Source organism: Colias croceus, chromosome 30, assembly GCF_905220415.1.
Source record: "Colias croceus chromosome 30, ilColCroc2.1".
Classification (NCBI taxonomy): domain Eukaryota; kingdom Metazoa; phylum Arthropoda; class Insecta; order Lepidoptera; family Pieridae; genus Colias; species Colias croceus.
The window spans coordinates 4,150,714-4,173,342 of NC_059566.1; the positions used below are offsets into that span (position 1 = coordinate 4,150,714).

The following is a 22,629-nucleotide window of genomic DNA, read 5'->3' on the forward strand; positions in this document are numbered from 1 at the left end:
TTGGTTCAGTAGTTTAGGCGTGATTGAGTAACAGACAGACAGACAGACACACACACACACACACAAACACTCACACCACACATTCATTGGGTTGGCTATCCCCCTTTTATTTTTAATATTTGCCTTTGTACAAATTTTCTTTTTGTTTTAACCTTTATAAGGACCACAATGTATTAAGGGAAGGGACTGGCTTTCTTAACACAGGCTATGCCTAGCAAGAGAGCCAGAGCCTCATAATCAATATTGTATATCCTAAAGGTGAAATAAAGATTTATTTTATTTATTTATTTATTTAATTACTTTCGCATTTATAATATCCCATTGAGCCCCAAGCGGCCCGATCGGTCCCAGACACAATAGATTTTCTATTGTGTCTGTGGTTCCGGGGCCTGAGTTAATATTAAAAGTATGGATATTGTATATGTATTATATGACCATTTTTGTTACAGACACAGGTAAAAAAGAAAACCACGCTATTTTTCATATCATTTATTCACCAACGCACTCTAGGCCTATACTCGTCACTAACAGACACCCGTTTTATCGTCTCATATCCCAGTATGATGGAGAAGGAGAAGCAGGCGGACTGCACTAGTCTTGCCGACAGACCCTTCATGTATAGACCGAATATGCCTTCTTCTTTCCAAAGTTCGTTGAACACTTGCCGCATTGAGCCAACGCCTTCAACCTGGGAAGAGATTTTGTTAGTTAAAATTATGGAATAGAAGAAGAGAAGAGCACACGTGTCAGAAGTGAAACTTCTTTGGCAAGATTCAAATATACCAAAATCTTGGTATATTTGAATTTGCCATGGCGCGACATAGAAATTTTACTCTCAACGCACCAAAAGATGTTTCACTTCAATTAAAAAAAAAAATATTCCATAGAATTTCATTTTAAATGCCATGAAATGATCAAATAGATTTAAAAGCATATCGATAGTAGCTTCAATATTAACAGACAATGCTGTAAATTTACACATTGTGATAATTTTTGAAGGCTAGAAGAATTTGCAACTTTTGTAGTCATATTCATAATTCTCTGATGGGTTGAAATTTATTCAAAACTAGCGGTCCACCCCGGCTTCGCCCGTGGTACATATTTCGCAATAAAAGGTATGCCTATGTTCGCCTATGCCTATGTTCGCCTATGCCTATGTTCCTATATTCTTTCTCAGGGTCTAAAGATTAACTGTGCCAAATTTCATCAAAATCGGTCCAGTAGTTTATGCGTGAAAACCATACATACATACCAACCTTTCCTCTTTATAATATTAGTATAGAAGTATAGATTTTGTATTACTAGCAACTCGTCCGCGATTTCACGCACTGTCTAAACCCGATAAATGATATACTAATAAAACCATCCTGGAGAATCACTCTTTCTATTAAAAAAAAACCGTATCAAAATCCGCTGCGTATTTTTAAATATTGAAGCATACATAGGGATATAGGGACAGAGAGACTTTTTTATACTATGTATATAGAAGTTAAGGTTTAAGGCACTATATTATAGAAAAACATAATATATTCTGTTATGTAGTGAAAAAAAAAATATGTGTGTACAAGTGTACACACGTAAAAAGTGAAACTTCTTTATGACCTTATTTTTCAAAAAATAATTTACTATATGCAACTTTACAGAAATACGTCAATCACGCGTGGTAGGGATAAGAAAAAGATGGCGCGTAACAGAAAAATGTCACGCGTAACGAAAAAATGTTACACTAAATTTTTTTCCAACCCCGATAAAGAAGTTTCACTTCAATAAAATATATATGTATAAGAATTTATTTATTAAAATTAAGGATTCAAAATGAATACCATACCTGTAGCCTAGCCCGTACTATGTCCAAGGGATTCGTCAATATAGTGGTTGTGAACCCACCGAGTGTACCGGCCACGCACTGTATCAAGAGGTGGGACACCCAGACTGGACTTATTTTGATCAGTTCATCTGTAACGATAGATTTATACCTTTATTTTTATTTTTACATATATAGATTCCTTACAGGTATGTATTACAATATTTATAAGTAACTAGCTTTCCGCCCGCGGCTTCGCCCGCGTTTTCAAAGAAAACCCGTTCCCGTTCCCGTTCCCGTGGGATTTCCGGGATAAAACCTATCCTATGTCCTTTCTCGGGTATCAAAATATGTATCTCTATACCAAATTTCATGCAAATTGGTTCAGTAGTTAAGGCGTGATTGAGTAACAGACAGAGTTACTTTCGCATTTATAATATTAGTATGGATTAACTTTAACAAAGCAATACGCCAATAAAAAGGAATACCAATAATAAGATAATTAATGTGACAGAGTAGTTTTACATTAATTATAACAACGATAAAGTGGAAAAAAGAATGTTATGAAGATGAATGATAATATAATATGTTATGATAATTATGTTCTGAAGAGTTAATACAGTAGTTAAAATAAGGAATAATGTGTGAAAATTTATACCAAAATGGCAAATAGGCTACTAATATTGACGTACAATAAACATCTAGACTCATAATAAAAAATAGTCCGAAAGAAAACTCTGCTCACGCGTATATTAGGCAGAGTTTTCTAATGAGCGACACAATATACATTAAACATTGCTGTCACTAAATAAGGTGTTAATTTGAATGAATGTCCTATACAACGCCGCTTCGACATTTTTTGGCGATTGTGGGTCAAGTTGTTTATAGTCTATCTATGGCTTCCGGCAAAATAAGCAATTTCCTATTATTTCTATAGAGTAATATATTATTAATATTATGTAGTTGATGATAATAAATTAAATTATTATAGCAGGTATGTATTGCTACAATTAAATAAATGTAAAATAAGTATGGGGTAGTAATAATCTTGTTTGTTAAAATAATAGTGCTGATGACGAATATGAATAACTTCAATATGGTGATGATGATAAAAGATAAAAATGACGAAATTGATGATGGTAATGATAACGTTGATGATGAAAATGACGACAATGGCGTCAATGGTAATGACTATGTCAACAATAATGACTAACGAAGATACTGATTATGGCAACGATGATAATGACTATAGCAACGATGCTAATGAGTATAGCGACAATGATAGTGACTATGGCAACGATGCTAATGACTATAGCGACGATGAAAGTGACTATGCGACGATGAAAGTCATTATGACGATGACGATGGCGAAGATGATAGTGACTATGGTGACTATAATGACTATGACAACAAGAAAGATGACTACAACGATGATATACCTTGGTACGCGGTATACAACGCCCACCACAGCGCCGAGTTGGGCACGTACGCGGCGAGCGAAGCCGCGTAACCGCGGTAGTATCCCAGCGGCCCGTGCAGGCGGTACACACGGATCGCTACCTCGCGGGCTAGGGCCGATTTGGACATGCGCTGTTCTAGGTTTAAGCCGAGTGGGTTCACTTTCTGTGGGGGAAAAGGGTATAATTGAGAACATATTGAGAAATACAGCTAAAAAATATAAGCATGTTAAAAAAAAATGTTGTGTGGTTTTATGAAACCACGGTAAAAGTGAAACTTAGGCACAAAATTATCGTATTTGTACGATAATTATTTTGGTCTACTCGAAGGAGCGGTCTACTTGGTCTACTCGGTAATAGGTTTGGTCTACTCGAAGGTGCGGTCTACTTGGTCTACTCGGTAATAGGTTTGGTCTACTCGAATGTGCGGTCTACTTGGTCTACTCGGAAATTGATGTAGTCTACTCGGAAATTGGTGTGGTGAGTGGTCTACTTGGTCTACTCGGTGAAGGTACGGTCTACTTGGTCTACTCGGTGAAGGTGCGGTCTACTTGGTCTTCTCTGTGAAGGTACGGTCTACTTGTTCTACTCGGAATTTGGTGTGGTATACTTGGTCTACTCGGTAATAGGTTTGGTCTACTCGAAGGTGCGGTCTACTTGGTCTATTTGGTAATAGGTATGGTCTACTCGAAGGAGCGGTCTAATTGGTCTACTCGGTAAAAGGTTTGGTCTACTCGAATGTGCGGTCTACTTGGTCTACTCGGTAATAGGTTTGGTCTACTCGAAGGTGCTGTCTACTTGGTCTACTCGGTAATAGGTTTGGTCTACTCGAAGGTGCGGTCTACTTGGTCTATTTGGTAATAGGTATGGTCTACTCGAAGGAGCGGTCTAATTGGTCTACTCGGTAATAGGTTTGGTCTACTCGAATGTGCGATCTACTTGTTCTACTCGGTAATAGGTTTGGTCTACTCGAAGGTGCGGTCTACTTGGTCTACTTGGTAATCTAGGTGCGGTCTACTTGGTCTACTCGGTAATAGCCAATAGGTATGGTCTACTCGAATGTACGGTCTACTTGGTCTACTCGGTAATAGGTTTGGTCTACTCGAATGTGCGGTCTACTTGGTCTACTCGGAAATTGATGTAGTCTACTCGGAAATTGGTGTGGTCTACTTGGTCTACTCGGTGAAGGTATGGTCTACTTGGTTTATTCGGTGAGGGTGCGGTCTACTTGGTCTTCTCTGTGAAAGTGCGGTCAACTTGTTCTACTCGGAAATTGATGTAGTCTACTCGGAAATTGGTGTGGTCTACTTGGTCTACTCGGTGAAGGTACGGTCTACTTGGTCTACTCGATGAAGGTGCGGTCTACTTGGTCTTCTCTATGAAAGTGCGATCTACTTGTTCTACTCGGAATTTGGTGTGGTATACTTGGTCTACTCGGTGAAGGTGCGGTCTACTTGGTCTACTCGGAAATTGATGTGGTCTACTTGGTCTATTCGATAATAGGATTGGTCTACTTGGACTAATCGGTGCGGTCTACTTGGTCTACTCGGTAATAGGTTTGGTCTACTCGAAGGTGCGGTCTACTTGGTCTACTCGGAAATTGATGTGGTCTACTTGGTCTATTCGATAATAGGATTGGTCTACTTGGACTAATCGGTGCGGTCTACTTGGTCTACTCGGTAATAGGTTTGGTCTACTCGAAGGTGTGGTCTACTTGGTCTACTTGGTAATCTAGGTATGGTCTACTCAAAGGAGCGGTCTAATTGGTCTACTTGGTCATAGGTTTGGTCTCCTCGAATGTACGGTCTACTTGGTCTACTCGGTAATAGGTTTGGTCTACTCGAATGTGCGGTCTACTCGGAAATTGATGTAGTCTACTCGGAAATTGGTGTGGTCTACTTGGTCTACTCGGTGAAGGCACGGTCTACTTGGTCTACTCGGTGAAAGTGCGGTCTACTTGGTCTTCTCTGTGAAGGTGCGGTCTACTTGTTCTACTCGGAATTTGGTGTGGTATACTTGGTCTACTCGGAATTTGGTGTGGTATACTTGGTCTACTCGGTGAAGGTGCGGTCTACTTGGTCTACTCGGAAATTGATGTGGTCTATTGGTGTGGTATACTTGGTCTACTCGGTGAAGGTGCGGTCTACTTGGTCTACTCGGAAATTGATGTGGTCTACTTGGTCTATTCGATAATAGGATTGGTCTACTTGGACTAATCGGTGAAAGTGCGGTCTACTTGGTCTACTCGGTAATAGGTTTGGTCTACTCGAAGGTGCGGTCTACTTGGTCTACTCGGAAATTGATGTAGTCTACTCGGAAATTGGTGTGGTCTACTTGGTCTACTCGGTGAAGGTACGGTCTACTTGGTCTACTCGGTGAAGGTGCGGTCTACTTGGTCTTCTCTGTGAAGGTGCAGTCTACTTGGTCTACTCGGAAATTGATGTGGTCTACTTGGTCTATTCGATAATAGGATTGGTCTACTTGGTCTACTCGGTAATAGGATTAGTCTACTCGAAGGTGTGGTCTACTTGGTCGACTCGGTAATAGGTATGGTCTACTTGGACTAATCGGTGAAGGTGCGGTCTACTTGGTCTACTCGGTAATAGGTTTGGTCTACTCGAAGGTGCGGTCTACTTGGTCTACTCGGTAATAGGTATGGTCTACTCGAAGGTGCGGTCTAATTGGTCTACTCGGTAATAGGTTTGGTTTACTCGAAGGAGCGGTCTACTTCGTCTACTCGGTAATAGGTTTGGTCTACTCGAAGGTGCAGTCTACTTGGTCTACTCGGTAATAGGTATGGTCTACCTACTCGGCCTACTCGGTGAAGGTGAGGTCATGGCGACATATCCAAGGGTGTGGTTTTATGAAACCCCGGTAAAATGAAATTGTTCGAACGGTTCGGAACACTGCTTTGTGTAGCGCATGTCGCGTGCCGAGTAGGTAATACCTACTCGGTTGCCGCGATACACGCGACATGCGCTACACAGACCAAAAAGTTTGAGGCGATGTAATAAAAGTTTCACTTTAAAAAACTCAAACTCAAACATTTATTTATTCAATTAGACTTCTCCGAGATTCGAGAAGCACTTTTGAAACGTCAATACATAAGGTAAAGGCTCCTAATACGGCGGTAGTCAAAATCGCTTCCTAATACGGAGGTATTTCTATTTTCGAGTTTTATTCCTGTTTTATTAATTTTAAGTACACCAAAACGTAAACTATTTATTCCAAATTTATTACTCCATGACTTAACTAACGTTTGCAAGTATAGCACATAGACAACACAACAAGATCAATCAATCTGTGTAACGGCATCGACATGAGAGGTGTTTCCATACAAACGCGAAACAACAAAAGTAAGTACACTAATATTTATAAACTAAGTTTTTCGTATTAATAAGCCGGTCAAGTTTGTATATGTATTGTTTATTGCATTTTCCTACTATTACACTCACTATTTAAATAGCTTGTTTCATATTTGTAAGTCATTTTCTACCCAAAAAATAAGAAATAAAATACCGCCGTAATACGATAAAAATTTTATAGATTAATCCTAATACGGTGGCATAACTCCGAAATAGGAAAAATACTGGGCATGTTTAATTGTTTATAACTTTCATTTTATTTAATTATTGAATTAATTCCAAGATTAGTTGAAATAATTATTAATCTGATAAATTAGAAACCATATTCTGCGGTATGTGTTCTTAATTAGAAATCCAGTTAAATATGAAAACGGTTGAGTACAAAATGTTTGTTTCTTAGAAGGGGTAAAAATAGGAAGGTGTATTTTAATGCATCACAAATCATTTATTTTGTATAACTGTTGATTTGAGTTTTACACATCTGAGCCAAAAAACTGTTATCATTTGATTAAGCATTTACATTCTCTTGTTTATCGAATTTTTGATGGGTCAGAATTAGGATTATTAAAAACACGAGTAGTTTTCCTATTACGGTGGTAGATATTTCCAGGTAACTCTGTATTAGGTTATATGATCTCCTATTACGGCCCTATTCATAGAACTTAAAATTACCAGATTTAGGGTTGCGTAAATAAATAAGAAGTTTTGTGTCTTTTTTGTGGATTCTTATTTGATATGCGTGTTTTTTTTTTTCGATAAAACTAAAAGCATAAATGAAACACATTAAGGCCGTGTACGCGGTCCGTGCGCTGTTTGGCTCAAATATGTGATTTTTCAAACCAGATTGTCCATCAACCACTTATCTTACAAACATATGAATTACTAATAATTTTAGGGACTTTTATTGTCTATATAGTTAGTTAAGAGTTTTTTTCAATTAATACAGTATTTGTGAATACCATCAAGATAACTGAGCCGATGATTACTTGATTTCACTTTTAGTGTCAATTTCGAAGCTAAAAATATCTGAAATTGCTGACAGATCTAACACACATTTTTTTTTAACTAACTGCAAAAATCCTTATTAAAATAGTTAGTTAAAAGATTTTTTTAATTTGGACTCCTAACTTACGAAATTAAAATCCGAACAATGTGAATTTTTTTAGAAATTATACTCGACAAAATGATTATTTTCACCAAGATATTTGACTTAGTTGAATATAATTTATACATATTGCAATAAAAGAACGTATTATTTATAAGATAAAATTTAAAAAATCAACTAAGGTACCTCTATTATTTTTCTACAATTTTTTTTAAAGTACTATAAAACACTGCGCGCGACCCGATTAAAATCAGTCGGCAGCGAGCCTTCCCAGGGAGAGGACATGTTGCTCGGCGCTCTCCTGTGGACCTATGCTGTTCATAGTAAAAGGATAGCGCAAGCCGCGATCTATCGTAATAGATCGCGGAGATTTTGACTTGCGTTAAATTGAATAAGCGCTCTTAAAAGTGAATCAACGTCATCAAACCAATGGTCAATGAATAAAAAACTTACAATGTACTTTACTAACACATTCCTATTATTTAACAAATATTATTTGTACGGAACTTCAATGAATATAATTTCTGACCCTCCGTATTAGGAGCCGCCTACCGCAGTATTAGGCTCTGACCAAAATCATACCTCCGTATTAGGGAAAATCAACGTGACTATTTTAATATTTTTTTAAAATAAGAAATATCATGAAAATAAACATAGACTCAACAGCAATACAAAATTAAAGTTCCACTTTTAACGATAAAGTGGTTTGGCACCTTTAGAAAGACTTACAAATGCTTATTTTTGATACTTACTTTCAAATGTTGCGAAATACCTCCGTATTAGGTGCTTTTACCTTATTTTTAACATTTACCACCATAAAAAGAAGTTCTAATTCGAAAAAGAGAGAGAGAGAGAGATCTATAGTATATCATCTTATGGAGTGATGAATCATGAATTTCAAATACAGGAAAAAGAAAATATTAAACTGAAAGTATAACATTTATTTATTCAACAATTTGTTTTAGTTTTTAAAACTCCAAAATGAAGGTATATATGAAAAATAACTATATATATGAAAAATTACTGCACTAACTGACTACGACAAAATCGATTTTAAATTTACTAAATCTAGTTTAAGGAACTTAGTTTAGTAGACACTTATGGAAACTGTTTAGTAGTCTAGTGCCTAGCCTATAAAAAATTCTATAAACGAATCTTTATTATATTTTTTACTAACTACCCGCACTCACCGAATTCTTCATGCCACCCGGCGAGCCCTTAACCAGACCCAAAACCATTAGATGCTGACTCAGCACATCGAAGGGTACAATAACCGTCTGACCGACGAGCGACGCACAGCCGCCCGCTATGAACGACTGTAATGTATACAGAATGATGTGTAAACAGGATAACATAAATTGGTCGAAAACATATACAGTGTGTTACTAAAGTTCTCTGATTAAGTAAAAAAAAAAAAGTTTTTTAATTTTAAAAAGATAGCAAGTACCAGTTGTTTTTTTTATATTGTAAACTAGCTGCTACCGGTTAATGGTCATATTTTTGTAGATCTTTAATTTTTTTAACAGTTCGTATCTTAATCCAAGTGGAGACATAACCGACAAAGCAAAAATCATTAATATTCCCTGAGTTATAAGTAGTACACGGAATTAATGAAGTTATACTTCTTTTGGCGCGATGGAGAAAAATGATGAGAGTGAATTTTTACGATGCGCGCGCACACCGACACCTAAATTTAACAGCATGAAGTTAGTTCTAGGTGGTATGGAAATTGATAACTATGTTCAAGTTGTATATTCTAGTATTTTTTTTCCATACGCCAAAGAAGTATAACTTCTAACACGTGTACATAAGTACGCACACTCCTTTTTTTATCTACTGTATAATATTAATATTAAATTTAATAACTTGTACCTTCATTCTAGCGTTAATATCGTAGTTGCCAAGTTCGTGCCTCACTCCTTCATACGTCGAAATGTAGAACACGCCAGAAATTATCTGAAACTGTTTTAAAAACATACATTAATTTTTTCTTTTATTGAAAATTGTCAATTAGAATATTTTTGTGAACTAGCAACATTTTCATTGTCTATACTCCATAGTATAGACTATAGAGTATAGAGTCTTACATGACAGAGACAGACATCAGTATTTTTTTCTTTTTTTGTTCTAGGCAAGGCAAATTTCAAATCGGATTTAACAATTATTGTTTAGAGTTAAAAGATAATCCATTTTGTATAGATACCAACATTCAAAACATATTCACCACAATAAATTTTTTTTACTCATACAGAAAGAAATCTATAATACTTTTATACTATCACTAGCTGTGCTCTGCGGTTTCACCCGCGTGGCTCCGCTCCTGTTGGTCTTAGCGTGATGATATATAATTATATAGCATATAGCCTTCCTCGATAAATGGGCTATCTAACACCGAAATAATTTTTCAAATCGGACCAGTAGTTCTTGAGATTAGTGCGTTCAAACAAACAAACAAACTCTTCAGCTTTATAATATTAGTATAGATAGAGTTAAATGAACATAAAGCCCCACTCACACTGGACAGCCAGAAGCCCCTATAGAGCCCAGCCACACCCTCATTCTTATATATCTTAGATATCGCGTCTGATACACCTTTATACGCCTCTTTCTTCCTTTGTACTTGTATCTGTGTTTTTATAAGCGTCAGTGGGTAGAGTGCACAGCGTACTGTAAAAAAAATAAAAAAAAATTGTAAAAAAAAAATTGAGAATTTTTTTGTTACGAAAAAAGTTTTTTTGCATCCAACATGCTTCAGCTTTAAATAGCATAAAAAAGTCCATATTTGTTTCTTTTTCTTACCAAAACATCTATGTGTAGGAAAATTTTACATAAACATATGTTTATACCTATTAGCTTATATTTTACTTTTCTTACTACGATTACTACCAATTAAATATATTGTATGGCATTCAAATGCTTTATAAATATATATAGACACATGAAACTGAAAGAATAGAATAAATTTGATCTCTCTGGCGGGTCACGGATGGCCGAGTTGGTCAGGCATCCGCCCCGGATTGGCGTGAAAGGATGCGGGTTCGAGTCCCGCCTCGTGATCGATTTTTTTCTATTCTTCATAAATTAATATAAATCAAACACATACCAGTAAAACTACTCAACGTGTACAGCGGAAAGAATTTACTTTTATCCATCATCCCCCATTCTATATTCGTTATCAGCTGAGGCGGGGGAGTCTCAACCATCGTGGCGGCCATATTGCTTCCGTCTTTGTCCTTATTATTCCAAAAATCACATATACTTAACAACATCTACCTAACGTATTTTATACTTTGGTAACTCAAACACTAATATTAAAAATACATTGTTTTAAAAACAATTGGAATCATATATTAATTATATTTATTTGATTATCAATATTCATAAATAAATAATTTAAAATAACAATTCGACTAGATCTATATTACAAGTGTTTTATGATATTTTTTGATTTATATATTTTGCCGATTTCGTGTCTGGCTCTTCCATGTTTTTCTAGGCAGTGTTCTTAGATCTGTAAAAGAAATACATTTATAATTTATACAATTTAGGCTGGTTGCAGAGCTTGACCGACCATCAGTGCGTACGTGAGTCGCGCTTGTAATATGTATGGAAATTTATAAAACCGTTCATAGCTAGACCGACCATACGCACGCGTATTGTCATGATTCTCAGAAAACTGTTGTTATACAGTTATGTCATGAATTTGGTCACTCATTTTGTTATCTTAAAGTATATATTAGTTGCTTATCTCAATCAATAACTTCCTTGTTCATTTTGTTAACAAAGTATCTTAGAGATTCTGATATGAACTAAAAACACTCACACTACCATGGTTTTTACTTTTTACACACACACACACACACACAATATATTATAATTGAATTTCAAGCTCTTCAAAAAATTATCTCTAGTAATTATAATAAGTTTTATGTTAAAATTATGAGACATAGATATACTAATATTATAAAACTGAAGAGTTTGTTTGTTTGAACATGCTAATCTCAGGAACTACGGGTCCGATTAAAAAAAATATTTCGGTGTTAGATAGCTCATTTATCGAGGAAGGCTACAGGCTATATATCATTACGCTACGACCAACAGGACCCACGGGGGTGAAACCGCGCGGATTTTAAACGTATTTCTAATAGTATCAAAACACTATAATAATAAAGTATATTTTTAAATAAACTGTATTATGTTACTAGTTAAGTAAAGAACTTTGTACTTTATGATATGCCAAGTTTTCTTTAATTTTTTATCTGTTTATTAAATTTATCAAGATAAAAAAAAAACAATTTTTTTGACCAAATTTATTATTTTAATGACAAAGAGGACTATTTTTTTTTAATTTTCCTTTTATGTATTTCTTGTTTGTGTACAAAAAAGGATTTTTTAATGATATTACGAAATTTCAAGTTGATGTCTTAACACAAACATAGATATGTTTAATGTTTATATGTACCTATACCTATAGTATTATTATTAACCGACTTCAAAAAAAAGGAGGAGGTTATCAATTCGGCCGGTATGTTTTTTTTTTTATGTATGTACACCGCTTACTCCGCGGTTTCTGAACCGATTTACGTGATTCTTTTTTTCTTCGATGCGGAATGGTGTCGAATTGGTCCCATAAAAATTTTATTCGGATAGGCTCAGTAGTTTTTATTTTATGAGCATTTTTGTCTGTATTTGTAAATGTTGCAAGTGTAAGTTTGAAGTCGGTTGTTTTTAACGCAGTTATCACTTGTATAGCTGACGAGTTTGTTTGCTCAAATGTGTTAATCTCAGAAACAATGGGTCTAATTTGAACAATTATTTCACTGTATTACTATTACATGGTGCTTGAAAAGTACTTCTAGAAGAAGTCTTATGAAATCAATAAATGTTTTATTTTAAAAATGTGAAAACGTAAGAACAATTTTGTCATATATTACAGTAGGCAATTCTCCATATATTATCATCAATTGACTTCTTAGCACAAACTGTTCTATTTTTACGGTTCAATGTCAGTGCCAACACGAAAAATTAATGGGTTATTTATGTTCAGAATATCTGTTTGTTATTCTTTCGTGTTTTAGAGTAGCTTGTTAACTAAATGAATATGATTTTATGTATGTTTTTTGTAGGTTTGTCTATATATGTATGTATATATAAAAGAAAGTCTTAAGTATTAAATATAAAGACTAAAAATGGAAATGTATGAACATATCTGTGTCTAAACCATTCGATCATAGTAGCAAGTAGGCGCTAGTTGTAGAAGCTGTGTTTTTAAATCGCGCTTATGTTATTTTTTTGTATGGTATTGTAGTTCAGTGACCCTCAAATATATGGTCAGAGCATTTTTGTGTTTTTTATTTCCGACTCTGGCTAGTGTATAGTGTATATTACATTGCTGGTGGTACAATCTGTATAATATATACTTGTTTTGTGACTTTTTAAACCCTGTTTTTACAATAGATCACTATATTGTCACTGTTACATTGAATATAAATTAATTAATAATAATTATTAAGTTTGAACTCTTACTATATTTATGTAAATGAAGCACATAACCTGTTGGTACTCATTGTTTTTTTTATAATAACTTAATTTATTTTATGCTGTAGAATCTATCCAAGTTCATATTACATTAGTTAGAAGTAGGTCAAAACAGTGTCAGTGAGAGGTTTTAGAGAAGAAAATAATAAATATATTTTAGTTATTCTGAATTATAAGTAAAATTATGAATATATAATTTAATAAGATGAAAAAAGTAATGGACAATTAAAAACATATTTTATATATTCTTTTGGGTATAGTCATAAAAAAACATCATGATTTAATAATAAATGTGTGACAATACAATTCAATTAATTATACCGAATACGTAGGCGAATAAAAACATTCTTATTAGACTAATATTGAATTAGGTACCTATATTATCGCAATACTTTTTATCATAGATATTACAATTATTTGTCTAGACATTAAAGATTATGGTTTGTGACGTATTATGAAGCTAAACCATGATATTTTAACAATAAATATTATAATTAGGGCTTCAGAGTAATTCGCAAGACATTGTAAGACAAGGTTATATTCTTACCTAACGTTACGGTTCAAGAACATTCTCAGTAACAGCACATCACAACTTTGATTAACACTGAAAACGATTTATGTAATAATTTACACAATTCAAGAGTTTTCAATGTGAAAAATAGTCCTTCAGGTTTAGGATTTGAGGTGTCAGACAGCCAAAGACAGCTCTCAGCTGATTGGTTTTCATAATTTAGACGCAATTTACGTCAAATGATTAACTTTTTCTATGCATTGCACAGATAACTTACGTATGCTTTCTTTTGAAATTATAGCTATATTACGCACAGATTTTACGGTATAATATATAATAAGAAGCGTAAGATGCCTATTCCAAGTGCCTATTACTCAAGAGAAATTAAATCTGCATGCATTTGAATCTTGTAAAGATTGTATTTCACATGTTCTTTAGAGCATAATGTTCTTTTTTATTGATAAAATGATGCTCTATTTAGGAAATTAAATATATATGATAGGTAAACATTATTATATTTAGTAAAAAATCTCGGGTATCTCCATTTTTCAGCAAATTTCTGCAAGGCCCTTGCAAGGCCTATATCAACACAGATTATAGTGTCGAACAGCTGCTGTGACCAGTATTGTCATTATCTGTGGGCATTGATGTCAAAACTAGAGTATCTGTTTCAAGTGCAGTGAACTTTTATCTCAACTTTTATTTATTTACTTACATTATTTTCTTTACTTTCTACGTGTTTTTCTTTCTAAAATGGTAAGGATAGTAACAATTACACTCATTTTATATACAAAAACAATATCGTTACTATATTTTAGTAATTCTTTTTATTTCCAGGCTCGATATTTCAAAGAACAGGATATTGATGGTATGTTTTATCTAATATAACATCTAATATGACTAAGAGATAATAAAACTTATCAAAATTTATTATTTACTTCTTTTTTGTTTTTAACTTAACGTAAAATAACATGAAAGCACCTATATGAAATAAGTAGCACACATAACAGTAACTACTGAAGTCATATCCCCTATCTCTATTGATTAAAAACGTTCGTATTTGTAGTCTCAATGTTCTCTATACTTTCTTACATCACTACAATATATTTTTTTTTGTAATAAAATACTAGGTACTTTAAATTTAAAATAATTGATGTTTCTATGGTAAAAATACAATAAATCTTTGTAACAAAAATCTTAACTGCCTTCAAATAGTCAGAACTAGCCAAATATTAATGAGATCAACCGAAAGGCATTTGCTTTTAAATAAAAAGAGATTCCTCATAATCAATTATTAGTCAAAAGTTCAGAAATAACAGTTCAAGAAAACAGTTGAATTGTGAACTTCCTTTTTATCAAGTTGGAAAATGCAAAAATAATGCAATTTTTCAGAGTTCCGTGAATGTTTCTATCTCTTCGCGCGTTCAGGGCAGATCACATCCCTTGATGAGTTGACGGTTGTCATGCGGTCATTGGGAATGAGCCCAACTATACAGGAACTTACAGGTATGATTTTTAAGTCTATGTTTTGGTGAATATGTGATTTATACTACAAATAAAATAGTAATACATATATCAAAAAAGACGAGTGGCACTCGGGGACTGCCGCCGTAAAGCTATTGCCTTCAAGCCACACCTCCGTGCCCGTCGGAGTGGGGAGCGTGAGGTTTTTTCGTTACGGAATTTCTGGATTCGGTCCCCGTGCTCAAGGCCCGCGATAGAAGCTATGCAATATAACTAAAACTACTTGTTACAAATAAAATTTAATTATAGGAATTAAAATATAAAGCATTTGAATGCTTTAGAACTAAATATTAAATACTTACAAACTTATCTTGCTGACTATGACGACGCGGTTGGCGCAGTGATAAAGTAACTGCCTACTGAGCCGACGGTCCCGGGTTTGATCCCCGGTCAGGTCAAATATTTGTGTGATGAACTCAATTATTTGTTCTTGGGTCTGGGTGTTATTATCTATATATGTATTTATTAAATATTATATTTATCGTCACCTAGTACCCACAACACAAGCCTTAATTGAGCTTACTGTGGGACAAGGTCGATTTGTGTAATAATGTCCTATAATATAAAAAATATAATAATAATATAAACAGTTATGAAATAGCACATAAATAACACAATCACCTGTAATGACTCAAAATTTTAAAATTTTAGGATATTTAAAAGGAAAGGGAGGGAAGATGTCGTTCGCAGATTTTCTAGAAGTGATGCATATTCACTCTAGAGCAGAAAATCTGCCACACGAGGTAAGCTAAGTGTTATAAGTATATTTTACTAAATTAAAACACATAAAAATAGTGCATGGCACAGATCACTGCTTAGTGATAAGACCGCCAATTTTGCTACATCTTTCTGGTTAATTTTTATTGTTTCTTTTTATGTAATGATTGTACTACAAAAAAGTGTAATAAATAGTTTACTAACACAACATTCAATCTTCAAAAACTGTTAGATAGCCCATATATCATCACGCTATCGCTAAGACCAACAGGAACGGAGCAATGCGGGTAACCGCACAGCACAGCTAGATAGCCATATTTTGACATACTTATAACTACCCACATCTGTACCTTGCTCTATCTATCTTTAGCTATGGAAACCAATATTAATAATCTCTGGCAGGTGGTGAACGCCTTCAGAGCAGCTGACAATGACAAAAAGGGCGTAGTCCCGGCGAAGCAGCTGCGCAATCTGCTGCAGAACTGGGGCGAAGGCCTATCAGCTCGTGAAGTAAGTAGAATATTATGTCTTTCGATAGATGAGTTTTTAATAGTAAAATAAATAGTTTATTTTGATAATAAATACTACTTGATTATAAATGTAGGAAAACATGTTGCATGATTTTATTACCGTGCACTTATTGTAACTTAGTGAATTGTGCAAATTAAATTGGAATTAATTTGATAATGACTAATGAAATTTCCTAAAATATATTAAATTTAATATAAATTCAGGATCTATTCATAGTATAAATCCCTGGTATTACTTATTTAAATTTAATTTTGATTATCCAAGCATTATATATTACTAGCTTTCCGCCCGCGGCTTCGCCCGCGTTCTCAAAGAAAAACCCGTTCCCGTATGATTTCCGGGATAAAACTTATCCTTTATCCTTTCTCGGGTATCAAAATATCTCTATACCAAATTTCATGCAAATTGGTTCAGAAGTTAAGGCGTGATTGAGTAACAGACAGGACAGACAGAGTTACTTTCGCATTTATAATATTAGTATGGATTTGAACATCTTTAAAAACGGTATCCAGTCACTCTCAAGTTATAGCAACACCAAATTATATAGAAATTATTTTTTTTTTTATTTTCCAGGTAGACAATATATTCCGCGAAGCGAACGTCTCTAACAACGGTCTGGTGCATTATGAAGACTTTGTCAAGATCGCTTGCGCTCCAGTACCAGATTATTATTAACTACCCTACTTTTTTATTTTGAGTCTACCCTCATTTTTTGTAAATTAAAAATGCAATTTATTTATATGTTACGTGAATACAGTATTAAAATCATTTTATAATGTGTGTTTAATTTAGAAATTATCTATACAACGACAAAAATATCACTACATAGTATAAAACAAAGTCGCTTTCTCTGTTCCTTCGTATGCTTAAATCTTTAAAACTACGCAACGGATTTAAATGCGGTTTTTTTAATAGATAGAGTGATTCAAGAGGAAGGTTTTAGTACATAATTTATTAGGTTTTAGACAAAGCGGGTGAAGCCGCGGGCGGTAGGCTAGTAATGAATAAATTGCATTTTTAATTAGCAGATTCTTTTTATTTAACTAACTTATATTTGAAACATTCCTTTTATGTACTTAAATCAATATTTTATATTAAATTTAGGGCTGATTTTTCAATCGTTACAGTATATATATGACAGTTTACAGGTGACATTTTAAAATGTTCGTGTAATACTTTATTGGACGGATAAATTTTAACCAAGGATTGAAAAATCGGCCCTTAGTATTTTCACAGATATTGTTTTATGGCATATATTTCCTTATGTGTTATTCATGAATCAAATTATATTGTAATTTAAATTTAATGATGAAAAAAAGCAACAAGAGTATTTTACAACAGAACTATTACTAAAATTATATTTTTTATAACAATGTATGTACCTACGTAATGTATTCTATTATTAGTAAGGTGAAAGGTAAATAAAACGATATTTTTATTAAACTGTGTTTTATTGCAAAATTTAACAAACTCATTGATATGGAACTATTCGAGTGGTCCATTCGCTAACACTTCTTATGATTATAAAATAACTCATTACATATATTATTGTTTGTAAGTATGTTTGTTTGTTACTCTTTCACGTAAAAACAGCTGATCGTTTCTGTATGTAACTATGTCCCGACGAAAACCGCACACACGATTAAACTTCAAAGTGAGATGGCATGATTAAACTATCGTGAGCGAAAAAGAGACAACATCACACAAAAACAAGTAAAGTGTGGCCAATTAGCCACATTTAGACGTGCGACTCCAGGTGCGCTTATAGCCTATGCCAACTCTTTTATTTATAAAATACTAGATTTCCGCCCGCGGCTTCGCCCGCGTTTGCAAAGGAAAACCCGCATAGTTCCCGTTCCCGTGGGATTTCCGGGATAAAAACTATCGTATGTGTTAATCCAAGTTACCCTCTATATGTGTGCTAAATTTCATTGTAATCGGTTCAGTAGTTTTTACGAGAAAGAGTAACAAACATCCATACATCCATACTTACAAACTTTCGCCTTTATAATATGTATATTAGATCATATTTTGGATCAGTAAATAATCTATTAGTATTTGTTAATCTAATCAACCTGAGTTATTTTATAATCAATTGAATTACAAATTGTAAAAACACTATTCTACAAAGCACTGTTTTCACTGCAAACGTTGGATTAAAATACAAAAAAACCTATAAAATATAACATGTTGTAATAAAGAATAGAATACTGTAATCACATCACATCTCACAAGTGCGAGCGAGACGACCTATGCATGAGCGAGATAGCATAAAGTATTCTGTTCTTTAGCACAGATTATAATTGTTTAAGTCATAAGTGGTAGGTAAACTGTATAATTCGAAATTAAAATAAGAAATAGCGGTATATGAAATTCATAAAATTCTTGAATTCTTTTTCTAAAATGTTAAAACTTAAACCAGTATTAAAAAACATTATGCATCATTTTACCGCCAAAATATGATAAAATAATTTACTTTTGTAAAATAACAATTTATAATATTTCCTTTTGATTCATTATTCATTTTTAAAGTCTGTAACATAATCAAGTAAATATAAAATTCTAACCGATACGATAGAATAGGGTACATTGTTTTAAAAAGATAATTTAAAAAATGACTAGTATCATCGAAAACACATTTTCGATATAAATAAAATACTTACATGGTAGTATGTATTGCCAAATAATACTTACAAATTAAATAAAAAATAAAATTTACTTATAAATTAAAAAAAAATGTTTGCGTGAACTAGTGTACACACGTAAGAAGTGAAACTTCTTTATGACTTTATTTTTCAAAAAATAATTTACTATATGCAACTTTAAAGAAATACATCAAATAACGCGTAGGGATAAGAAAAAGATGGCGCGTAACGGAAAAATGTCACGCATAACAAAAAAATGTTACATTAAATTTTCTTCCAACCCCGATAAAGAAGTTTCACTTCTAAATATGTCATGACATTAAAACCGTTACATTTAAACACATAAACAAATTAGAGACGAGATTAGAGCCAGTTTCACGACTTGCAAATAAAGTCTCAGATGGCCTATTCGACACTATTTAACACATCATAAAGTTAAAGATTTTTGTTTGTTGGTTTGATCGCGCTAATCTCACGAACCTACAAGATAAAATTGAAAATTTATTGAAGTGAAACTTCTTTAGGCGCGTTGAGAGTAAAAATTTTAAGGTCGCGCCATCGCAATTCCATCACGTCATGGAATAAGACGACGATTTTAGTTACTTTGAATCCGGCCAAAGAAGTTTCACTTCTGACACGTGTCATTTGCACACACGCTCTTTTTTGTGTCGAACAGAATATTTTGTCATTTTAACTGTCAGATAACCTATTCATAACATATCCACAAGTCGTGAAACTAACCAACAGTTATAACAACTTATTACGTGTCAGCTAACTATCCTATGTATTATAAAACAGATAAATATTACCGAAATATATTTATTGTATGTAAATATATTCTTGCATTGGCACTGGTGTAAGGTAGAATTGTTCTAGTCTATGGTCGATTCAATGAGAATTGAGAAGCAATAGATTATAGAGTATTATGATCGTACCACAGTGAAGCAAACTCCTAGTTTTAATAGAGTGAACATAAGAGGAGTAAGATCTTCAAAGGAGATCAATCAATAGTCAGACGAAACTTTTAATCAATAATCAGACGTAAAACGCTGGCCCATATGGTGTGGGCCATCATGGCAATAACGTCACGTCATATCATGGTGTAAGGCGACGGTTTTGGCAAGTATCTTTGAATCTTGCCTTGAAGTTTCACTTCTGACACGTGTGCTCGGCACACACGCTCTATTGGTCAATTTTTTTTGCAATATGAATTATGATCAAAATTTTGCTTTTTGATTTTCAATTCTCACCAAACCGACTTATAGTAAGGCATCTACAAATTACTAGGAAAAATAGTAGGTAGAGTTGAGGAAAAGTGAATTAAAAGTGTTTTAATATAAAAATTTGGCCTTACTCTTACACTATCTAGCGTGTTGAATTGTCTAGCTAAGTCTATGTCTAAGTGTAAGCTAAGCTATGTAAAGCTATATAGGAAAAGGCAGCCCAAGCGATCTTCCGTACCTTCTAGTTCAAATTTCTAGTTCACTTAATTTGCTTGCGTCACCTAAACTTTCATGTGATAGAAGCGAAACTTCTTAACATATATCCATCTCTTTCTTATCCCCTAACGTCATATGACTCGCGCGCTCGTAGAATAATCGTATCCGTCTCACTCATACACTATTGCTCTCGCATATACAGGCAGTAGATTTGATTTTGCAAATAATCTACATAAGTAACGATATATCATAACTTTGATTACAAAAACAACAGACCAAAATAGGTACCTATATTTGTTTTTTTAAGTAATTTAATTATTGGAAGTAATTTACACAATCTATTCGTAATGCACATTCGTCAAGTTTTCCATAGAGTGAATAGACATTTTGCACATCAACTAATTGTCACATTATAAAGACGAAGTAAATTTTTCTTCTCACTCACTCACATGATTTATAACACACTCAGTAACTCATCCACATTATCTAACTCACGCTCACTACATTCAAGAGATACAACTTCTTATCGTATTGATACATATTCGATGTCTCACTCAGACTTAGCTGGTACAATAAGTTTGACTCACTCACACACTCATGCCATAACATCCCAACTTTAAAGTGAACTAAAAATTTGACACAAAATAACTTCCACTAGGAAAAAAAACCATTTCACCATACTAAAATCGACTATTCGAGTACTCTTGACTTTTTCAGTCAATAAAATTTGTCAAATTTATGTATCATGCGAAAAATAGTGTCGTCTTTTTCACTCTTGCTATAAAGTGCATAGTATTGTTTCATGCTATAAAATACGCGAATTTTTTTTTAATAATCTAAAGGAGAATGCCCATGAAAGTATGGACCACAGTATAGTGTTGCGTCAATGCCAGAGTGCTTTTGGAGGATTCTTCGATATTCAAAAGATTTTTACCAATTGATTTTTTTGTGATAAAAACAGGGGTTTTCAAGATATTGTGAAAAATGTGAATTAACCTAGAAACTTAAATAAACCCGATTTAGTTAGGTTTATGTGTGATTTAGGTAGTATTTTATCGTCTGAAGGTTATTTTTCGTTTAACATATTTAATCTATGCGTAGAGCTTATGCTTTCAGACAAAGTCTATCTGTTCATCGGCTAGTGCAGGTAGGCACCAGAAATCTTCCGGGACGGATTTCAAGAAAACCTAAATATAGTTATATTTAAAAAAAATGCCAATAGAGTTTTTATTCGGTTTACATATTGTTGTTGTTGTTTGAATCATTTTTTCACTACATATTCGAAGAAAGAAACAAATAAGAAATAACCGGTTACCTACCAAGCTATGTCATAATAATATTTTTGTATATACATATATTTATACTTACCTATTATTTTACTTCGCTATCTATATTAAAACAACCTACAGTGTATAAACAATACCTTAAAGAGTGATTTTATGTTACTTGATTTTTTTGTAATTCAATGAAAACAATAATCGATATTAATACATTTAGCTATTTACCATAGTAATGTCATAATAGTTACCGCTTGGTTACCGTGGTAACCGGTAATGGATACTAAATCTATGGTAACGGATCTAAACAATTACATGTCTTATTAGATTTTACAAAACATTCCCTGATCAAAATATATTTTCCGATAGTAAGAAGGCCTCTAAATTGCCGAGATTTTTTTTAATAGTATTTTTATTTTGATACATATGAGAAAAACCCGTACCAAAAATGTAAACGGTAATGGACACTAAATCTATAATAACGGATCTAAACAATTACATGTCTTATTAGATTTTACAAAACATTCCCTGTTCAAAATATATTTTCCGATGGTAAGAAGGCCTCTAAATTGCCGAGATTTTTTTAATAGTATTGTTGTCTTGATGCATGAGAAAAACCAGTACCAAAATTGGGCATTCTCCTTTACTTCAAGCCATTTAAGCTAACTTAATTATTTTGGTCGTGGCATATATCAACAATAAGTACGTTGGTCGAA

The 22,629-nt window shown here is 33.5% G+C and overlaps 2 protein-coding genes across 2 annotated transcripts; one reads left to right on the forward strand and one right to left on the reverse strand.

The window, feature by feature from the left end:
• Positions 1-482: 482 nt before the first annotated feature.
• Positions 483-13,959, reverse strand: LOC123704721 (solute carrier family 25 member 44). Its single transcript, XM_045653163.1, has 8 exons — positions 13,817-13,959; positions 10,835-11,242; positions 10,247-10,398; positions 9,604-9,693; positions 8,922-9,047; positions 3,244-3,427; positions 1,829-1,956; positions 483-688 (listed from the first exon to the last, which is right to left on the reverse strand). The coding sequence occupies exons 2-8, from the start codon at positions 10,998-11,000 to the stop codon at positions 494-496; spliced, it is 1,041 nt and encodes a 346-aa protein (XP_045509119.1). The 5' UTR covers positions 11,001-11,242; positions 13,817-13,959; the 3' UTR covers positions 483-493.
• A 488-nt stretch (positions 13,960-14,447) lies between these two features.
• LOC123704642 (calmodulin-like protein 4) lies at positions 14,448-17,322 on the forward strand. Its single transcript, XM_045653046.1, has 6 exons — positions 14,448-14,536; positions 14,618-14,648; positions 15,173-15,286; positions 15,956-16,047; positions 16,424-16,531; positions 17,126-17,322. The coding sequence occupies exons 1-6, from the start codon at positions 14,534-14,536 to the stop codon at positions 17,225-17,227; spliced, it is 450 nt and encodes a 149-aa protein (XP_045509002.1). The 5' UTR covers positions 14,448-14,533; the 3' UTR covers positions 17,228-17,322.
• The last annotated feature ends 5,307 nt before the right edge of the window (positions 17,323-22,629 follow it).

Excerpts from the sequence above, each read along its gene's own strand:
- LOC123704721 (XM_045653163.1), bottom strand. The coding sequence starts at position 11,000 with ATGTTGTTAAGTATATGTGATTTTTGGAATAATAAGGACAAAGACGGA. Across the intron at positions 10,399-10,834 it reads CACGTTGAGTAGTTTTACTG|TACGCTGTGCACTCTACCCA; the intron begins GTATGTGTTTGA and ends TTTTTTTTACAG. Across the intron at positions 3,428-8,921 it reads CGGGTGGCATGAAGAATTCG|AAAGTGAACCCACTCGGCTT; the intron begins GTGAGTGCGGGT and ends TTTCCCCCACAG.
- LOC123704642 (XM_045653046.1), top strand. Across the intron at positions 14,649-15,172 it reads CAAAGAACAGGATATTGATG|AGTTCCGTGAATGTTTCTAT; the intron begins GTATGTTTTATC and ends GCAATTTTTCAG. Across the intron at positions 16,048-16,423 it reads CAGAAAATCTGCCACACGAG|GTGGTGAACGCCTTCAGAGC; the intron begins GTAAGCTAAGTG and ends AATCTCTGGCAG.